Source organism: Microtus ochrogaster, chromosome 10 (assembly GCF_000317375.1).
Source record: "Microtus ochrogaster isolate Prairie Vole_2 chromosome 10, MicOch1.0, whole genome shotgun sequence".
NCBI classification, from domain to species: Eukaryota; Metazoa; Chordata; class Mammalia; order Rodentia; family Cricetidae; genus Microtus; species Microtus ochrogaster.
Window position 1 is genome coordinate 84,682,661 of NC_022016.1, and position 21,193 is coordinate 84,703,853.

The 21,193-nt window shown below is 52.9% G+C and overlaps 1 protein-coding gene across 1 annotated transcript in view; it reads left to right on the forward strand.

The window, feature by feature from the left end:
- Disp3 (dispatched RND transporter family member 3) overlaps window positions 1-21,193 on the forward strand; it is a 45,649-nt gene that overhangs the window by 23,007 nt on the left and 1,449 nt on the right. The window contains exons 4-20 of the mRNA XM_005353723.2: window positions 2,017-2,153; window positions 2,838-2,972; window positions 3,459-3,619; window positions 4,837-4,976; window positions 5,486-5,634; window positions 5,804-5,965; window positions 7,137-7,298; window positions 8,833-8,946; window positions 9,715-9,851; window positions 11,167-11,351; window positions 13,030-13,160; window positions 13,252-13,424; window positions 14,185-14,311; window positions 14,738-14,883; window positions 18,911-19,070; window positions 19,705-19,818; window positions 20,247-20,413. Of these exons, the coding sequence (XP_005353780.1) occupies window positions 2,017-2,153; window positions 2,838-2,972; window positions 3,459-3,619; window positions 4,837-4,976; window positions 5,486-5,634; window positions 5,804-5,965; window positions 7,137-7,298; window positions 8,833-8,946; window positions 9,715-9,851; window positions 11,167-11,351; window positions 13,030-13,160; window positions 13,252-13,424; window positions 14,185-14,311; window positions 14,738-14,883; window positions 18,911-19,070; window positions 19,705-19,818; window positions 20,247-20,413 (2,500 nt within the window). The remainder of the gene's footprint in view (window positions 1-2,016; window positions 2,154-2,837; window positions 2,973-3,458; window positions 3,620-4,836; window positions 4,977-5,485; window positions 5,635-5,803; window positions 5,966-7,136; window positions 7,299-8,832; window positions 8,947-9,714; window positions 9,852-11,166; window positions 11,352-13,029; window positions 13,161-13,251; window positions 13,425-14,184; window positions 14,312-14,737; window positions 14,884-18,910; window positions 19,071-19,704; window positions 19,819-20,246; window positions 20,414-21,193) is intronic.

Consider the following 21,193-nt stretch of genomic DNA (forward strand, 5'->3'; position numbering starts at 1 on the left):
AGCATCTACTTTATCTCTTATCTCAGAGGATCACAGTCCTCTGTGGTTTGGTGTCCAGAGTCCGATTTCATGTTTTCTCATATTTTAAAAGTTTTTTAGATTGATTTATTTTTATTTTTTATGTATGTGAATGTTTTACCTCCGTGCATATAAGTGCACCACGTGAGTGCTTGTCGGATCCCCTGTAACTGGGTTATGGATGGTTGTGAGCCACCATATGGGTACCCGGGATCACACCCAGGTTCCCTGTAGGAACACACATGCTGTAACCACTCAGCCTCCTCTCCAGCCCTTTTCTTCATATTTCTGTGGTTGCGGTGGTAAGGCCAGTCCAGATGCCAAGCCGTTGCTCCAGCACTGCTGAAAGTGTCACTCTTGCTTGCCTCTTAAAGCAGCTTGGGTGCTGGAGAGATTGCTCGGTGGCTGAGAGCATACAGTACTCTTCCAGAGGATCTGGGTTCAGGTTCCAGAATGCACACCAGGTGGCTCACAGTCACCTGTAATTCCTTTTCAGGGGATCTGAAGCCTTCCATGAGCCTCTGTGGGTACCCACACATCCATGGCACACACAAAGAAACACACACACAAATAAAATAAAAAAAAATAAATCCTAAAAATACAGTTTGGAGAGGGCTGGGTATGGTGGTGTACCTTTAATGTCAGTATTCACGAGTCAGGGCCAGATAGACTACCGTAGTTCAAGCCTAGCCTGGTATACATAGAACCTTCTAGCCAGCCAGGGATACATAGTGGGACTCTGTCTGATGAAACTAAAAATAAATAAATACAGTTTGTAGTTGGGGAGATTGCTCAGTGGCTAAGTGTTTGTTGCCTGACTGTGAGGACCAGGAATCGGCTCTCTGGAACCCACATAAACGCCAGGTGACTGTCGCAGCCCACCTGTAATTCTAAATCTTGTAAAGTGGAGATGGAGCCCCAGAGCAAGCTGGCTAGCCAGTCTAGTAGTGCCAGAGGACTCTGGGTTCACTTGAAAATGAATATGGCAGAAAGAGCCATCAAGGAAGACTTTCTACATCAACGTTGGGCTTCCACACCCACACAGACACAAGTGCATGTGATGGAGGAAGGTCATTGGTTAAAAAATAAAGAAACTGCCTTGGCCCATTTTATTGGTTAGAACATAGGTGGGAGGAGTAAACAGAACAGAATGCTGGGAGGAAGAGGAAGTGATCTCAGAGATGTCTCATGCTCCCCTCTCCCGGGCAGACGCAATAGCTCTGCTCTCTGAGGCAGACGCATGAAGCTCAGAACCAGGATCGACGTAGGCTAGAATCTTTCCCGGTAAGACTGACTGATGCTACACAAATTATTAGAGATGGGTTGATCGGGATATGAGAATTAGCCTGTAAGGGCTAGAGTTAATGGGCCAAGCAGTGTTTAAAAGAATACAGTGTCCATGTAATTATTTCGAGGCATAAGCTAGCAGGCAGCCAGGGTGCTGGGGACGCAGCTCCGCCGCTCCTATTACAACATGCATGTGCACACATGTGCACTCACACATATGAGCAGGCATGTTCATACCACATCCACATTCACACGAGAGAAAGCAGCTTGATCATCCTGGTAGGTTTTCTTGTGGTAAGTAACTTGTAGTGTGCACACACTGAACAGCGGTGTAAAATGGGATTATCTGGAGCCAGTTTGATTGCCTTTAGATTGTGCTGTGGACCGTTGAGAACTGAAGGTGACATGGGGGTTGGTTGTCACTGATTATTATTGGTGTAGAATGGTGGCTCTCAACCTCGGCTGTGCATTGCATCACCTGGGAGATTTGGGGGAGGGGACAAACACTTGATTCAGCTCCACCCAAGAAATTAAGATTTAATTTGCTTGGCATCAGGCCTAGATATTAAGACTTTTGGAAGCTCAAGTTATTTTAACGAGCAGTCAAGGTAAAGAGCCGCGGATGAAGGGCACAGCTCCGGCTCTCAAGTGTCCACAGTCATCTTCAGTCTCTCTCTTGTATTTCCTTTCTCCACGGCCTCCCTCCACCAGCAAAGTCCAGGTCCTCTATGGGGGCACAGACCTTTTCGACTACGAGGTGCGCAGGACCTTCAATAACGACATGCTCCTTGCCTTCATCAGCAGCAGCTGCATCGCAGCCCTTGTCTACATCCTCACCTCCTGCTCAGGTACGGCATCTCGGAAGGCGCATGTAAGCCAGCATCTTCCCTCCCCGCAGCACGCGCCAGCCTGCTCAAGCGTTCCAGAATAGCCTCGAATCTGGCTTGTCGGTGCTGGGCCGGATGACGCTCAGACACCTTGACAACTTTGTGTAGGGGCATCTGGGATATTTTTAGACTGTTATGGATTACTCAAGAGCCTGCTCTATGTTCCACATCAGCTTCCCTTCAGCCCATAACCTTTCTCCCCACCGCTGCCACCTCCTCATCTGCACCAGCTGCCCCTAACAGCTGCTTGTATACAGTAGGTGTGTGCTCTTGCCCAAGTGAGCAGAGATAGAAAACTGGACAAGGCATGCAATCAACACTAGCTGTATGCCCGATGTTCTGACGCCTCCAGATCCAGTGGTGAACAGGACATGGGTTTTATACTGTGTGTTCAGGTGACACACAGTATAAAACACTCACAATTCTCTCCTTGTCTGTGAGGTTGTCTGTAAGAGGTCCCATCTGCCACACAGGCCTTCTGTAGGAATGAAGGGCTTCAAATTCCGCCAATTGTCCCTCCACCTGGCTGGGAACAGACAGAGTGGTGCAGGGGGGCCAAGATGAGGGGCTGAGGTCAGGGTTACTGAAGGGGGCCTGTGTTCTATGAGGGCCCTGCCATGGCCCTTCTGCTCCTCCACTGCCCAGTGTTCCTATCCTTCTTCGGGATTGCCAGCATCGGTCTCAGCTGCCTGGTGGCCCTCTTCCTCTACCACGTGGTCTTTGGCATCCAATACCTGGGCATCCTCAATGGAGTGGCCGCCTTTGTGATCGTGGGCATTGGTGAGTTTTCCCAGCCGCGGCACAGGACTCCCGATTCCCCAGGAAGGTATCCTGGGTGGTGACGAAGGTGGTGGAAACACAGCTCAACTTTGGAAGAGGGCTGGGTGGGGCCAAAAAGCATGATGGATGGGGCTTGAATTCAGTGAGTGTGGCCAAGGAGTCTGGCACAGGTGGTGCTTCAGACTTTGTGGGTAGATCTTGGAGACTTGAGTGGAGTCAAGGAGCATGGTAGGTGATGCTAGGCCACAGTGGGTGGGGCTTAGAGACACTGGGTGAGGCCAAGGAGTCTGGTAGGTGGGGCTTGGCCATAGTGGGTGGGGCTTGGAGACACTGGGTGGGGCCAAAGAGACTGGCAGGTGGGGCTTGACTGTAGCCAGATAGCCCTCCTTAAGCCAGCGCTCTGCCAGACCGTCCCACACCTGGCCTCAGGGACACAGCAGCAGGGCCTGAGCTGAACTGCCCTCCGGCCGGGCCTCCCTCCTACAGGTGTGGATGATGTTTTCGTGTTCATCAACACCTACCGCCAGGCCACCCACCTGGAGGACCCCCAGCTGAGGATGATCCACACCATCCAAACAGCAGGCAAGGCCACCTTCTTCACCTCGCTGACTACGGCCGCTGCCTATGCAGCCAACGTCTTCTCCCAGGTGGGAAGCCTGCTCCAAAGTCCCTGTCCTGGCTTCTCATCTGCCCACACATGGCTGGCTCCTGGCCCCAGCACCTTCATCTCAGGACCCTTGCTGTGACCCCGAAGTCCATCTCTGTGATTAACCACCCATTCCAAAACCAACAAGTGGGGTGATTACAATCATACCGTTAGTTATTGGTGCTCGCAAATAGGTACCCTGCTGTGGCCCTGGGGAACCTGGCAGGTTCTGAAGCTCTTTTCATGTGATTTTTACAACCCAAGATAAAAGTATAGTCAATAAATAAATAAAAAAAAAGATGAAAAAGGGATTGCAATCAACCCCAGGGAAACGCTATTCCTTAGACACAGGTGTAACTGAGAACAATTTGGGTTTTTGGAGAGAAAAAAAAAGTATAGTCACCATCTCTTTTCTTCCTAGCACAGAAACTTGGGGCTCAGAAAGGTAAAGTGACTCATGGTCACACAGCTGGTAAATGGCGACCCCTCTACAGTTTCCTCGCCCCTGGCCTAAGCTCTTTCCCTGGCACCTCATGCCCCATTTTCATCCCTCATACAGTTGGTCTGTCTGTCCCCCTCCCTCTCTCTCCTCCTCTCCCCCTCTCTCCCGTCGCTGCTCCCACTTCCATATTCCTGAGTGGGTCCTGTCTACCTACGAACACATCTTTGAGAGACTCCGTGACCTGACCCTGTAGCTCACATAAACCTCTCTGGGCCTCTGTCCCTCAGTGGGTTATTCTGGAGCTGAGAAGAGCAGGTGGTAAGGTAGTTTTATAAACTTCAGGTCTACCTGCTCATTGGTGAGGGTTTCCTCCAATCGCCACGGCTCCAGGCAGGTTCCTGTGGGATTTCTGGGGATCCTGTATCCTGTTTCCATTGCTGGGTACCAAACTTCTTCCTTCTCAACAACCGGCAGCTTGGATTGGGGGCATGTGTCTTGACTTGGGTAATAGCCGCTTCGGGATGTTTACTCTGGCGAGGTGCTGTTCCCAGCTGGCTGCAGGTAGACCCGAGTCTCTGCCCTCGGGTGGAGCACGCTGTTCCTCTGCTGCTGTGTCCAGCAGAGCCCCAGAATCTGGCATCCTCCAGGCCTGGCGTTATCATCCCACAGCCAAACCATTCCTACTTTAACCTGGAGAGAGCCAGCTTTGGGTTGTCTCTGGCTGTAGAGACAGCCAAGCCTAGCCATCATCTTATCCTCATGCCTCCTGGTTGCAGATTCCAGCTGTGCATGACTTTGGCTTGTTCATGTCCCTCATTGTGACCTGCTGCTGGCTGGCTGTCCTGTTCACCATGCCTGCAGCCCTGGGCCTCTGGAGCCTCTACATGGCCCCCCTGGAGAGCTCGTGCCAGAGCGGGTGAGTGGCCTGCACCCTTCACACCCTGAGTAGCCACAGCACCCAGCCCTCTCTTTCCAAACCCTCTGGGTTTCTGTGTGCTCAGCCCTGGGCTAGGTAGGGACAGGGAGGGAACAACTGTTGCCTAGCATCTGTTTGTGGTCACATGTGGACAGGAGGTGGGCGTCCTTATGGACTGACCATCTTTAGCCACCATTCCCCTCAAGGGCCCAAGGACCTGTGTCCTCTTACTCTGCCTCTTATGGAAATGTGGAATCTGACCTAGGCATAGGGTATCATAGAACTGCTCTTTCACCTGCCGTGACCCTTTGTGTCCCCAAGGAAGAGCGACAGCTGAGGGTAGATGGTCCCAGAAGAACTCAGCGCTGGCTCTTGTAGTCGGGGGCTGCCTTTTCCTGAGAGGCAGGAGCAGCCATGTGCTGCCTGGGCTCATGCTTTTTCCTGGCCTTGCCCCATCCTCTCTGGGTGCTGTGACTCCTAGCCTCATGCCTGTCCACTGCCCTCCATAGCTGCCACCAGAAGTGCGGCCGCAAGAGCTCCTTGCATTTCCCTGGGGACCTGTTTGCAGCTCCAGAGCGGGCTGGGGGTGGCCCTGCCCAGGGCCCGCTACCCTACCTGGATGATGACATCCCCCTGCTGAATGTGGAGGATGAGCCAGGTGAGAGCTGGCCAGCCTGGCCAGGGACGTGCAAGGATGGGTGGGTCCCAAGGGGGCCAGGCTAGATGGCCTGTGGGGACCCTTACCTGGTGTGTGGCCTTCCCCAGGCAGGTGTGGGCCAGAGCAGGTTGAGGCCCAGACTTTGACTGACTACCACTCTGCCTGGCAGTGTCTCTAGAGCTGGGTGACGTGTCGCTGGTATCTGTGCCCCGCGAGAGTCTGCAACCCGCCCCCAATGGGAGCAGCAGGGGCCAGCTCCTGGCCCAGCTTCAAGAGCTGTTGCACCACTGGGTCTTATGGGCAGCTGTCAAGAGCCGCTGGGTGATTGTAGGTAAGTGCAAGCAACTCCCTCCTTCCGGCTCCACCACTACAGTGGCATGAGTTAGACGCACCCCCACCAAAACCAACCAAACAACAACAACAAAACAAGTAACAAGCACTGGGTATGGAGTAGCACCTAGAGACCTGGGCGGGACCTCTTCTCTGCCTCTTCCCCCTCTTCCTGCATAGGCTGCCCCGAGCCTCCTCTGCCACAAGTCACCAGCTGCCGTGTGCCAGGCAGGAGAGCAAAGTCCTCATGCTTGGCCCAGAAATAGACTAGCCTGGCTGAGTTTGAACCCCTGTTCTGCCCATCGTGACCTTGGCTGTGCCAGGCAGTCTGACACTTGAGTTCTTGTCCTGAAAACGAAGGCGGTAATGGTGCCCAGGGTGTAGGGCATAGCTCAGTGGTAGAAGCCTGTTCCGGGCCTGGGTTCTGTCTCAAGGGTCTAGGAAGACAGCTCTCAGGAGCGTGATGTGTTTATAAAGGTCTCAGCTTGGCACAGGTGGGGCATGCCAGGTGCTCAGTATGCATGAGGAGCCTTCGCCTTCTTCAGTGGCTCATCAGAGCTGCTGCAGTCAAGGGGAAGTACCAGGTCCGCGGGGACTGTCAGATGCTCTGAGACACTAGCTGGCTGTCTTCGCTAGGGTTTCCGTTGCTGTGAAGAGACACCATGGCTGGAGCAACTCTTATAAAGGAAAGCATTTCATTGGGGTGGCTTACAGTTTCAGAGGTTCAGTCCATTATCGTCCTGGCAGGACATGGCGGCGTGCAGGCAGACATGTTGCTGGAGAAGGAGCTGAGTGTTCTACATCTTGATCTGTAGGCAACAGGAAGTGGTCTGAGACACTGGGCAGTATCTTGAGTGTATATGACCTCAAAGCCTGCCTCCACAGTGACGCACTTCCTCCAACAAGGCCATGCTCACTCCAACAAAACCACACCTCCTAATCAGACCACTCCCTATGAGATTATGGGGGGTCAATTATATTCAAAGTGCCACACTGGCCCTGTGGATGAGTGTCAGTTTGTACCTTACAGCCGGGCCCAGCAACTCCACAAACACCGTAGCTGTCTCTGCCTCTGGTGGGACTACTCCCCCCCGCCCACTCTCCACACTGACAGTGGTTCCGCCAGGGTGGGGTGCCAGCCTCATCCACCTTCCACGACGTCTTCCTCACAGGACTCTTCGCCTCCATCCTCATCCTGTCCCTGGTCTTTGCCAGTCGGCTCCGCCCCGCCAGCCGGGCCCCATTGCTCTTCCGGCCTGACACCAACATCCAGGTGCTGCTGGACCTCAAGTACAACCTGAGTGCCGAGGGCATCTCCTGCATCACCTGTTCAGGTGAGGATCCCCACCGGCTGAGCCCACATCCTGTGGTGTCTGAGCCCACTGTTGGCCTGAGAGATGAGCTATTGCAGAGATTCAGTAAGCAGGAGGGACAGACATCCTGGGCTCGGGGGTCCACACTGCTGAGTCAGGGACAAGCTGTCCCAATAGCAGAGAGGAGCCTTTGTGGAGGGAGGAGAGAGTGCTCTGTGGGCATGGATATCTCGGAGGGCTGCCCGAAGGTGGTGTCTAAGCAGAGACTTAAAGAACGAGAGTCACCAAGCTAATAGAGCTGGGGAGGGAAGGCGTGGGTTAGCCCGGAGGAGAGGAAGGAGCTCAGTGAGGCCAGGTGGGCAGGGGCAAGGAAAGAGGGCTCTAGGCTGCGGGCAGTGGCGGTGATGGGGGAAGAGCAGCGCCAAGCCCGAGAGGAGTGGCTGCAGGAGCTGAGACTGGCCCGTGTGTTGATGGGAGGAGCAGAGTCCTGGGGGGAGCTGGGTTGGTGGACCAGCTGGAGGTGGGCAGGAGGCTGGCACCATCTCTGGAGGAGCCATGGAGGGGCTCAAGAGTCACGTCTTAGGAGAGATTTGGTACCTCTAGGAGGACGACACAGTAGGTGTTGATGAGCAAGAGGGGGAAGAGTGGCTTCCAAGGTCAAGGCCCTTGCTTGGGACAGGGAGACCCAGGGATTGGGGGGTGCGGCAAAGGTGAGCAAGTGAAACCACTCTGCCCTGCTAGGCAGAACCAGAATGAGAGAATGCTTTACTGAGCTAAGTGGCTGCAGCTCAGGAGAGGAGCCCAGCTGCTAGTGCTGTAATTGCCTTCACTTAGTTAGGGCGTTGTTCCCATTAACCCAGACTTCCCCCTTGGTCATGGCATGAGCCGAATGCATGATAGCAGACTGGAGCAGATAGGTACCCAGAGCCCTGCATCCATAGTCAGCCCCAGCTCAGCCCTCGGGTCTCAGAGCCGCTCTCCATGTTCACAACACATCCTCCCAGGGATCCCCCGCCTGACCCCTGCCACTTCCCAGCTGGACAGATGCCAGAGCAGCCATCTGAAGGAGAACCACCTCACCCCCTTCTTTGTGTGGCAGCAAAGAGGGCTATGGTTCTACAAAGGGTGGCCTCTCCCAAACTCCCCTCATTTCCTATGCAGCCCCTGGCCTCCAAAACTATGACTTTCTCCTCTGCCGATGCGATTAATAACCCTGACCTTGGGTGGTTATGAGGGCTGATATTTTAATGTGTGAAATTTCTCTCAGTTTAAACCAACATTTTGTCTGTCGTGCTACAACAAGGCAGGCCATTGCCCAGCCTTACCCTCCCCTGATAATTGGGAAAGTGAGGCACAGAGTGGGCATGTGGGGACATCGCCAGATGGGGACAAAATAAACATTTGATGTTTTTCTCGATTCCGTTGACGCTCCCTCAAACCACTGATAGCCACTCCTCCCAGCCTCTGGGCCCTTCACAGATCCTAGCCTGTCCTCCTAGACCACCAGGCGTGGCCAGAGGGACCACTATGTCCCTGATTCAGTGTGTGGGGGCAGGTCTGTTCCAGGAGAAGCCCCACAGCCTGCAGAACAATGTCAGGACATCCCTGGAGAAGAAGAAGCGAGGTTCTGGGGCTTCCTGGGCCAGCCGACCTGAGGCCACTGCGCAGGGTGAGTGGGGTGGGTGGGTAGATGCACCCTGGTTCTCCCGTGTCTGACTCCACACGGAGAACAGATCATATCTAGAGCTGACGCCCCCCCCCCCTCCATGGGAACAAGAACCTGTGTCCTTGGGTCATTTAAGGACAACATATGAAAAATCAGGGTCCCCATCCGCCATCTCAGCAGCCCCCAGAACTCAAGGAGAGCTCAAGGCCTCTTCTGCCAACTGCAGCCTCCATGAGCCTGCCCTGGTCACCAAGGCCGTTCTGAAAGTCAGTGTAAGGGTGTCCTGAGCCTTGATTCATCTCTCGGGGGTTTCCGGAAGGAGTGCTGGGACAAGGGGAAGTGACCCTTGTGGACGGTTATCTTAATCCTTTCCCCGTCACCCACTTTTATTGTCACCGGCAGTTCCCACTATTGCCATTACAGACCTAGCCCCATCTTTGACACTGTATCCCGTGGATGGCAACACCAGCCTACTTCATTGCTGGTGTCTCCAACATCATATATGTGACTCTCTGACTGTTACCACCTTCCACCATCACTGTCACCACCCTGCCCGATGACCGTCACCACCACGATCTCATTCCATTACCTTCACCTCCCACTATCGTTCCCACAAACCCTTTCTGATAGAGGGGCCAGTGTCAATCCTTGAGGAGGAGCCCAAGCTCAGTGCTCAGCTCCTCCACCAACAGGGCTAAGGTGGACTTCTGTCCCATCCCGGAGCTGTGAAGGTCACTGCCCACTCCTCTTCCACCCCTTGCTTCTTCTCAGAGACCATGAGCACTGTGTACATCTCCAAAGTGAAGAGCAAAGGACGTCCGGCTGTCTACAGGCTGTCCCTCAATGCCAGCCTACCAGCCCCCTGGCAAGCTGTATCCCCTGGAGATGGAGAGGTGCCATCCTTCCAGGTGAGCCTCGGCTGTCAGGGAGTTACCTCTGCATTGGTGCCATGCTGGTGGATACCGGCCATGTAGGCAGGGAGCAGGGCCCTTGAGGGTTGAGCTGCTCCAGGCACACGAGGTCCAGTCCATAGCAGACAGATGTGTTATGGGACCTACGTCCAGGCAGACCTGGGTTTGAGTCCTAGCTCTGGCATGTGCAACTTGCATGTTGTTGAGCAGGTGATTCCGTTTCTCTGAGCCTCTGTCTCCTCATCTATGAAATGGGGTTTAAAAGATATTTGTGGGTGGACAGGGAACAAGAGTTGTGTGCCACCTGACAGATGGAACGCAGTGTCCCCACTGGCAGCCCATAGTTCATCTTATAATCAAGAGGTTGCCCAGAAGACAGCCTTCCAGGATAAGCCCACAGTCAGTGTTCCCTCAACAGGAGTACCATCCTTGTTCATTTACCCTTTCCCACCGTCCAGATGTCTGGCACAGAAGAACCTACTTGGTCAGATTTGTCCACCACAAATGCCTTCCCTCCCTTCTCGGAATGCCCTTCTCCCCTGCCCCTTCTCTCACCTGATGGTCCTGTCTGACTGACTCTGGCCCATCTGGCCAGACATGACATGACATGCCATGTCCATGAGGGTGGGGCCTTGCCCATCCTGCCCATGCTTAGTCCTTAGATCCAGGCACAGAACCTGTCCCAGGGAGACACCTAGTTTCTCTTGCTGTGATAAGATGCCTTGATGCAAAGCAGCTTAGGGGAGGAATGGTGGGGTCTATTTCAGTTGACAATTCTAGGCTCCAGTCTATCATTGTGGGGAAATCAAGACAAGAACTTCAGCTAGTCACATCAAATCTCCAGTCAAGAACAGCGGGAAATAAATGCATGCATGCTCACTTGCTTGTACTCAGCTCCGTTTCTCCATTCATATGCAGTTCAGGACCCCCTTTCTAGGGAATGGTGCTGCCCACAGTGGGCTGGCTCTTCCCACACCAGTTAACTTAATCGAGACATCCCCCACAGGCCAACCCAGTGCAGAGGGTCCTTCATTTAGACTCTCCTCCCAAATGACTTTTGGTTATGTCAAGTTGACAATTAAGCCTAGCCCAGTGAGTTCTTGGTGGAAAGAAATGAGGTTCAGAGAGAAAGGGAGCAAAGGGAGAGAGGAAGGGTTGCCCAGCTTTCAAGTTCAAGCCTAGGCCTCTGAGCTCTGGGAAGCAGGACAGGGTGGGAGATAGGCCAAGGAGGGAGGGGACAGACCTTGAGGCCGGGCAGGCCCAGGCAGCCTCCCCGAGTCACGTGTCTTGTCTCTGTCAACCCATTGCTTAGGTGTATAGAGCGCCTTTTGGTGACTTCACCAAGAAGCTGACCGCTTGTATGTCTACAGTAGGGCTGCTCCAGGCGGCGAGCCCCTCCCGCAAGTGGATGGTGACGGCCTTGGCCTGCGACGCCAAGCGGGGCTGGAAGTTTGACTTCAGCTTTTACGTGGCCACCAAGGAGCAACAGCATACCCGGTAAGAGCCAGCAGATAGACCTGTGTGCACCATCCAGACCATTGCTTCTCTTTGCTTCTCTCAGTCTAGGCAAGGAGATATTAGCAAAGATTACGGGCCCTCTATTCCCCAAGCCCAGTCTGCCACTGTTCCTGTCAGCTCTGCTTTTTCTGTCACCATGGCCATCTCTTGGATCCACCTCAGGGCATTGGCAGTCACCATCTCCTGTACTCGGAACATTCTGCTCAAGTCCTTCCGAGCTTCACTTCTCCAGATCCAAGTTTCTAGCCTGATGTCACCCCCCCCTGGGGGAGGCTGTCCCTGAGCAGAGCCCCTGCCCCATCCAACATCACCCCAGACTCTCCATGCAGGCATGTTGGTCTGGCACGTGACCTGTCCCACCCCAGGAAAGGTACCCTTCGGGCGCTCTGAGAGGTTGTTCTGGTGCATCCCACACTTGGTGTGGTGTCTGGCACTCAGTAGGTCTCCGCTGGCCGGATGAGTGTGTGACACACTTCCTGTCCGAGGTTCTCACTCACTTGTAATAAGCAAGCAGCTGGTTTCCTGCGCCCTCTCCTACACTGCTGGGGAATGGCGCAGACTGTATCTGGTGCAGTTTCTGCTTTACACTCAGTCTCCCCACCCCCGGCATGCAGCAGGCACCTAATTCTTGCTGAATGAGAGCTACATTCTGCACCACATGGAGCCTCAAGCCCCCAAGGCAGTCATGTCCCCAGCTTTATACCCTTGTGTTCTGAACACAGCCTTATTTATCAGGTAAGGCTGTCTTGGCATAAGTATTCAGGCATTCATTTCACTAACACTAAATGTGAGCTGTGTGTCCACATGCTGGAGGCAGGATGGGGTAGCGAGCACCTCTCTGGGAGACAGGAGACTACCAAGTGGCAGCTGCATGCTGGCAGACTAGGATTCACACTCGGGAACAGCCCAGCCCCATTCCAGGAGGGTATCTCAGTGCCAGGCCTATAGTAATTGTGCTTCCTGGGCACTGTGGTCTGACTGGGAACTGGTATCAGGCATTCAGCTCCCCCATCACCATAGGTTGACTTCATTTGGAGCAGAGAGGTGAAGTCAGGAGGCAGCGGGTGTTGAGGTGGCTCTAGCGGGGTCCTTTCCGCTAAACATCCTTGTCTCAGGGTGGACTGACTGCTGCTGAAGCCCAGGGCTGGGCTTGTTCTGTCTGCACAGATGTGGCCTGGAGCCTAGCAGCTCCCTGGATGAGCATTCTAGAAGAAACTAGAAGCCAGTGGCAAACTCAAGGCTCCTTGACTCCTCGGGTTTCAGTGGGTCACTGGGCTGCCGAGGTGGGACACTAAGGCCGGCCCTAGGTCCTTCCTGAACTCTGGAGGGCTGTTCCAAAGCTGGACATTTGTGTTCCCCCAACCCGTGCCAGTGTGGGAGACTGAGAGCCAGAGGGAGGAGCCTTGATCAGGGCCAGGTTAGTCTTGGCAAAGGCAGGGATAAAGTAAGCCATGAGATTCCCAGCCCTGGGCACCCTCTGCTCCTGTGCCAGGGGAAACACAGCTTGGTTCCCACCCTCTGTGACCCCTGAAATGGTCTCCTTGTCTCATCTTCCCCGACCTTTCCTGGACTTCCTAGGCCAGCCAGGCCTCCTCACCTCACATCCTTTGAGTTTTCTTGGCCTTCCCGACTCAGCCTGGCCTCCCTGCCTCCACAGGAAGCTGTACTTTGCCCAGTCTCACAAGCCCCCCTTCCACGGGCGCCTGTGTGTGGCGCCACCTGGGTGCCTGCTCAGCTCCAGCCCCGATGGGCCCACCAAAGGCTTCTTCTTCGTGCCTAGTGACAAAGGTACTTGTCGGGGCACATCCCTGGGGGGACCGAGGGGGACCTCAGAAGCCTGGGCCCTCCCCTCAGTGTTGGCTCTGACTCCCCCCTGCAGTGCCCAAGGCCCGCATCTCTGCCACCTTTGGCTTCAACCCTTGTGTGAACACAGGCTGTGGGAAGCCAGCAGTGCGGCCACTGGTGGATACCGGGGCCATGGTCTTCGTGGTCTTCGGCATCATTGGCATCAACCGCACCCAGCAGATGGACAACCATGTTATCGGGGACCCGGTACGGCCACTTTGGACAGGTGTAGGAGGGCCCGGCTGCAGCAGCAACCTTGAAAACTGGCACATGTGCATGGCTTGCCCGTCCAGTCCTTCATATACACTCATGACAGCCATGAGGGGGCGTTGTTCCCCTGGAGGACTGAGCAGAACTGACTGAGAATTACTCAAGAATATGGGTACATTTGGGGACCCACGCTGGCTATATGGCCCCTTTAGGGGTGGGAACAGAGATGAGAGGAGTCACATGTGAAACCTGTCCTCTGGTCCTCCTCCGGGGTGAAGTATGTAGACATCACTGAACATGTGTGATTGAACGACCTTGCAGGTGTGCTTAAAATGTCACTAGAGGTCATGTTTGGGTTGGGCATAGGCATGGCAGCACATGCTTGTAACAAAAGGAAGAAGTTGAGCTCTGTCTTTCCAGTGCAGATGGACACTGTCCATGTGCAGAGCGGGGTTGGGAGACCGAGGAGGGGACAGGCAGACAAGATAGAGCTGGCTGGAAGCAAAGGAGAAAAGCATTGTGTCCAGTTGAGAGAAAGAACAGAGACAAGGGCAGGGGACTGCGGGATGAGCTATTACTGGAGCAGAGGCTCCAGAAGGGCAGAGCAAGGGGAACAGTGGGTACCACATGAGGGGGTGACATGGTAATAAAGTTAAGGGGAGCGGCTGAAGGGTCTGAGCCCACGGTGGGAAAGGGGAGCCTAGGACTGAGTCCACAACTCACTGAGTGCCCGGGCCGGTGTGTCTCCTTGGGAAAGGGCAGCGTCATCTACGACAGCAGCTTTGACCTCTTCAAAGAAATCGGGCACCTGTGTCGCCTCTGCAAGGCCATCGCGGGCAACTCGGAGCTGGTGAAGCCGGGCGGGGCCCAGTGCTTGCCCTCAGGTATGTGTGATCGTGGTTCACATGACACAGAGCGATAGTGCATGCCTAGTGTTTGGATGTCTGTGCTGGAGCGTGCCTATACAACGCTCACAACTCCATACAAACATTTTCCCGATATGCACGGGCTTGTGAGTGGATGGGCACACACGCCTAAGGCATGATATGTGTACTAGTGTAAAGTTTAGGAATACCTCAAGGGGGGCTCTCCCAAAATGGAGAGCAAGGCCAGTTGCTGGTCCAAAGACTACCTGGCTGAGGTGGCCCAAAATGTTACTTTCCACCTCAGCTGCAAGTGTGGGCTGTAGGACTCTCAACGACACCGCCCAGTGTTTGCAGACACATTGGGAGCTTGAGAGGCAGGTGAGGGTGTAATGTGTGGGACCGGCCACTCTTCCCGTCACAACCTCCTCTTGCTTCTTCCTACAGGGTACAGCATCTCCTCCTTCCTTCAGATGCTGCACCCCGAGTGTAAGGAGCTGCCTGAGCCCAACCTGCTGCCAGGGCAGCTATCCCACGGGGCGGTGGGTGTCAAGGAGGGCCGTGTGCAGTGGATCTCCATGGCCTTTGAGTCGGTGAGTCTGGGGGCGCTGCGCAGTGTGCTTGTCTTGAACGCATGTCCCCCTACACTCCTGTTTCTCTGTCCCACCAGGGAAATATACCTCGGCTCTGGCCTGAGGCTCACAGCTAGCAGTTGTCAGTGGCAAGCGCTACCCATCTGACTACAGAGCTTCATCCTTTCTGCCACATAGATTAACTGTCTGTGGGAGGAAAGGGGTCCCAGGAGATGCCTCTCTGTCCTTTTTATGTTCCCTCGGCTCCGCCAAGGGAGGTACAGGAATAAGTGTACACATGCATGCGTACCGTCATATCACCTGGCCTGGCCTCCCTGGTGTCCTCCTGCCTCCCTGTGCAGACCAGGGTCCCAGCCTCTACCTGATCCTGGTGCCAGTGACACTGTAGATCAGGTCCCCAGTTCCCTCTGTCCTCTGATTCTGTGCCTACAAAGCAGGGTTAAAAAAGCTTTCCCTAACTGGGCATTGGTGGTGCACGCCTTTAATCCCAGCACTCGGGAAGCAGAGGCAGGAGAATACCTGTGAGTTTGAGGCTAGCCTGGTCTATAGAGAGAGTCCAGGACAGTCACCAAAGCTACACAAAGAAACCTTGTCTCAAAAAAAATTATTCTTAACAGTTCTGATGTTTTTCAAAAGTCTTGCTTTCAGAGTCTCCTCTGAGACTCAAGGAAGCGCTCAACTGTGAGCCCCTGTGAGGCTCCATGACCTATGCCTCTTGTATCCTGCATACCTGCAAACCAGCACGTGTGGATGATACCACGGTCTGACACCAACTTGAGCAGTATATGGCCTCCCTTGGGCCATGGCTTCAGTAGCCTCTAAGTGCCCAGGTGGCTGAACTCAGAAAAACACTTCCCTGGGTGGCCCTGTGTTTGCCAAGGGAAATCTTCCAAAAGAGCTATCACTTTTATGCCCCAGAGTCTAATTCCTTCCCTATTGTCCTAGTTCAAAATGGTTGGGCTTCCTTGATAGTGCTAATCTATGAAACAATACTTCTCCTACAGCTTCCAGTTGATCACCTTTGGGAGAAGACTCCATGTTTTTTCAAATCCTTCTACTCTGTTTTTGTTTTTGAATGCTCATTTTTTACCATAAATTTGGCTAAAAATGGGCAGCATTAACTATGCCACAGCCTCAATGTTGTGCTGTCTTGGAACTTCCTTGGCTAAATTAATTAATCCGTCACCCTTAATGAGTCCTCTCACCATGTTTTGAGACTTGCTTAACATCTTCCCAGTTGCTGTTTGTTTTAGTTAGGGTTATTGTCGCTGCAATGGAACACCATGACCAAAAGCAAGTTGGGGGTGAAAGGGTGAGTTTGCCTTATACTGCCATATCACTGTTCATTGAAAGAAGTCAGGACAGGAACTCAAACAGGACAGGAACATGGAGGCCGACACAGAGGGGTACTGCTTACTGCCTTGCTCAGCCTGCTTTCTTATAGAAGCCAGAACCACCTGCCCAGAGATGGCACCACCTACAACGGGCTGGGCCCTCCCCCATCAATCACTAATTTAAAACAATGCTCTCCAGGCCTGCCTTAACAGAAGCATTTTCTCAACTGGGGTTCCCTCCTCTCAGATGACTCTAGCTTGTGTCAAGCTGACATGAAACTATCCGGCACACTGTGATAAATACCTGACAGAAACAACCCAAGGGATACAAGGTGTGTTTTAGCTCCGAGTTCCAGGCCACAGTCTGTCATAATAAGTCACAATGACAGGAGCTTGAGACATCTGGGCACACGGCCGTCATAATCAGGAGGCAAAAAGTAATGAATGCATGCATGTGTGAGCTCATCTCTACACTCTCTTAAAATTATTACTATTATTATTATTATTATTATTATTAATGTATGAGTGTTGCCTATGTGTATGTCTGTATACCACATGTATTCAGTGCCCATAGAGGACAGAAAAGGGCATAAGATGTTTTGGAACTGAAGTTCCAGATGGTCGTGAACCAGTACGTGAGTGCTGGGAATCAAACCCAGGTCCTCTGCAAGAGCAGCCAGTGCTCTTAACCACTGAGCCATCGCTCCACCTCCTCATCTCTAGTCTTATACAGTTCAAGCTTCCCTACTCAGATAATGGTGCCAAGATGAGTGGGTCTTCTCATCTCAAGTAATATAGTCAAGATAATCCCCCAGACACGCCCTCAGGTCCACCTGACCCAGACAGCTTCTCACTGAGAGTTTCTTCTCAGGTCATTGCAGGTATTTCAAATTGATAATTAAAAATTATCCATGAAGGGAAATAGACAAGATGTAGACAGTGATTTTTGCCAGACTATAACATGAATGAATATAACATGAATAAAAGTCTAATTTCCAAAGGAGTCCTTGCTTCCCCTGAAACTTCAAGCACACAGTCTTTACTGTCCAAATTCCTGTCAGCATTCTGATCTTCCAAGCTCCAACCAGAATGGCCCAATAAACTCTGGTTAGAACATTCTAGAGTTTTTCTAATTCCTCCTACAAACTTCTAGGGGCATAAGAACTAATGGTCAAGGTTAGTTACAGTAACAATCCCACTCCTGGTACCAGTTTTCTGATTGTTACTATTCTATCACTATGACCTAAAATACCTGACTGGGAGGAAGAATTTACTCCCTCGTGACTGAGACAGTGTGGTGGAATGGAGTGTTTCCTTTCGTGGTGAACCAGGAAGTAGAGAAAGAATATTGGCATTTCAAAAGTATTTTCCTAACATTTATTAATTAGGTCCCTAGCCCATGGGACAGTGCCACTCATATCCAAAGTGGGTCTTTTCCTCTCAATTACTGTAACTCCCTGGAAATACCTTCAGCGTACTCATCCAGAGGTGTGTCTCATCGAATCCTTAGTGACTCTAAATCTAGTCACATTGACAACGAAGACTGGCCATCCCATCATTTTAGACAATTTTTATTCATTTTACATACAATTACAGTTTCCCCTCCCTCCTCTCCTCCCATTCCCTCCTCTGCCTCCCATCTATCACCCCCCCATCCACTCCTCCTCCATCTCCGTTCAGAAAGGGGCAGACCTCCCATGATATTTAAACGTAAAATTTTTTGTGACATTGGCAACTGGGCATGATATCATACACCTTTAATCCTAGTACTTGGAAGGCAGAGGCAAGTAGATTTCTGTGAGCTCAGGGCCAGCATGGCCTATATAGTGAATTTCTAGCCAGCTAGGGCCTTATGGTGAGACCCTGTCTCAGAAAGAAAGAAAAATACATTGTCACAGTTGTACTGTCATTGATACCATCCATCTACAAAGCTTTGTCCCCATTAATCGCAAAGTTCTTGCCCTTCCTCCCAACCCTTGGCAACCCCCACTCTATTTTCTGTCTGTGTTTAACTATACTAAATATATCATATAAATGGAATCACAGATTTGTCCTTTTCATGAGCAACATGTCCTTCAAGATCCGTCCGTCTCGTAGCATGTGGTGGAACTGTCTTCCCTTTTACAAGCTGATGCCACAGCCACCTTGAGACTGGAGATGTCCTTGATCCTCTCCACGACCAAGCAGGTCATCCCCTTCCCAGCTGAACCTCAGCAGCGCTCACTCACATGTATGCACGCATGTGCACACACACACACACCTGTGCGCAGACATGCTGAGGCTAGATCATAGCAGAACTGGGTCAGTGAGGCAACACAAAAGAAAGTTCTAGGTCCCTTTTAGGGCTGTGCACTGTGAGCTAGCAGGCTGCCCAAGGCACTGCAAGCTTGCATAACCAGCCAAGAGGCAAGCATCTGCCCAGATGTTCTGAGAGCCCAGAGGAGGCACGTCATGAACAGAAAGAAACCAGTGTTAGGGTCATGTGGAGGAGCTTCCCGAATAGGCAGAGGGTGACATGAGGAAGCATGGAGGAGTCTAAGAGAGAATTATGTTGGTTCAGAGCCAGTGGCAGCTCATGGGGGATGGCTCAGCCCCCACATTCTCGCAGGACACCTCCGCTGGTGGCCACAGAGTAGCTGTCTCTAGGAAATGCAAGAAGACCCACTAGTCTCACCAGCCCATGTCCCCTGCAGACCACGTACAAGGGCAAGTCCTCCTTCCAGACCTACTCGGACTACCTGCGTTGGGAGAGCTTCCTCCGACAGCAGCTGCAGACCTTCCCTGAGGGCTCGGCCCTGCGCCGAGGCTTCCAGACCTGTGAGCACTGGAAGCAAATCTTCATGGAGATCATAGGTGGGTGTGAGTCCAACCCTCCTGCAGGCCGGCTGTGAGTAGCCACGCAAAGGCAGTCACCCACAATGAGGGCATGGTGTAGTCTACGCCACTCCTCTGCTATCCTGAGTCCTGGCTCAGGACCCAAGGAAAATGGGATACAGTTGCCAGACTACTGATGAGAGGCCAGAGTGTGGGTCCTCTCCTGCTGGTGGCATCTGGCCATGTGTGATCTTGAATTTGGCCACCTGGAAAGGAACATTTGGACCAGTGAGATGGCTCAGCAGATAAAAGCACTTGCTGTGCAAGCCTGATCATTTGAGCCAGTCCCCCAATCCATGGCGGGAAGAGAGAACGAACTCCCCTAAGCCCTCTGACCCCGACCTGTGTGCTGGATCAATGGGCTCACATACAATAATAATTTTAAAAGTAGGGTCATGGCCCTTCCTAGGGTCTGCTCTGCTCTGGGGCCCTGTTTAACTCCTTGAACTCCAAATAAATTTTGCTTGTGGGCAGACCTTAGAGAAAAGCTCAAGATGGCTAAACTAGCTGTGATTGCCTCTCCCTACAAAGCCAATAACCTCTGTCCTGGGGTCAAGAGGAAGCACAGTCTCTTTGCCCTGCAGCCCTGAGTCCCTTCTTTCCTCCCTTGCAGGGGTACAGAGTGCCCTGTACGGCCTGGTCCTCTCGCTTCTCATCTGTGTGGCTGCGGTGGCCGTGTTCACCACCCATGTCCTCCTTCTGCTGCCTGTGCTCCTCAGTATCCTGGGTATGTGTGCCAAGGGTGATGTGTCCTGGGGATGAGGTTAGTAAGGGTCTGTGGCAGGCGACAACAGGCCGGGCTCATGGGAGTGGGACCAGGGAAGAGTCTTCTGGACCTCTGAGCCTCTGGCCACCCAGTCCTAGAAAAGGCCTTGTTGCCATTCTTACCCCTATGAAAAGACCCTCAGTTTGGCATTATGTGACTGTGACACACAGAAACTACATGCCTGTGTTCCCTGAGTGGAGCCAGGTATCTCTGTGCCATCGTTCAGGTGAGTGACAGGTTGCTGTACCCACCCCCTCCCTCATCTCTTCCCTTCTCTCTGGCATTGACCCTCGTCCCTCTTGACTCTGGATGTCCCTGTTTCCTAGGGACTCTTTAGGACCACGTGGATAGGGGGATGTCTAAGCGTACCTCTGCTGTCCCTCCTGCAGGCATTGTCTGCCTTGTGGTGACCATCATGTACTGGAGCGGCTGGGAGATGGGAGCCGTGGAGGCTATCTCGCTGTCCATCCTGGTCGGCTCCTCTGTGGATTACTGTGTCCATCTGGTAGAAGGCTATCTGCTAGCTGGGGAAAATCTACCCCCACATCAGGCTGAGGTAAGCTGTTCTGTGTGTGCCTAACCCCTGACTCAGCTCCCACCTTGGGTCAGTGGGAGGGCCCATAAGAACAGATGAACATCCCATACTCCACCCATGGGCAAGCTGCATCCTAGGAACTGTTCCCAACACTGCAGCGTCGCAGTCCACAGCCCTGGGAGCACGGGGTGTCTTTCCAGCCATGTGAGCGCAGCCCTGCAGCCCCTGGGTCATGTAACAGCCAAAGCTTGCTGTGAACCTAAGGAAGGGATGGGAGGTGGGGTTACTCTAATTAAATGCCTATTGAGTGATAAAATCCCCCCAACAAAAGCCAGCTTAGAGGAGGAAACATTTATTTGCTTTATAACTCCACTTTATGGTCCAACATTATAGATGGATCAGGGCAAAAACTCCAGACATCTAGTTACACACTTCGTCAGTCTAGAGCAGAGAGAGAAACTGATTGCATGCTCTCTTGCTAGCTCGCTTGCTGCTTGAGCTCAGCTTGACTTATCCACTATGGCACAGCTCAGGACGTCCCCTGCCTGGGGAGTGGTGCCGCCCACAGTAGACTGTGTCTTCTCACATCTGTTAACCATCCCCACCAACCCAACCCGATGCAGACAGCCGCTCACTGAGACTTTTCTCCCAGGTGATGCTAGGCTGTATCAAGTAGACAATTAAAGCTACCTGTCCTAGGTTTGATGTGAAGACATGGACCAAAAGGTGACAGAATTAAGTCAGCTACACTCCTAATCACTTTCAGGTTGAAAACTGGAATAACTCCAGTCAGAGCCCCCA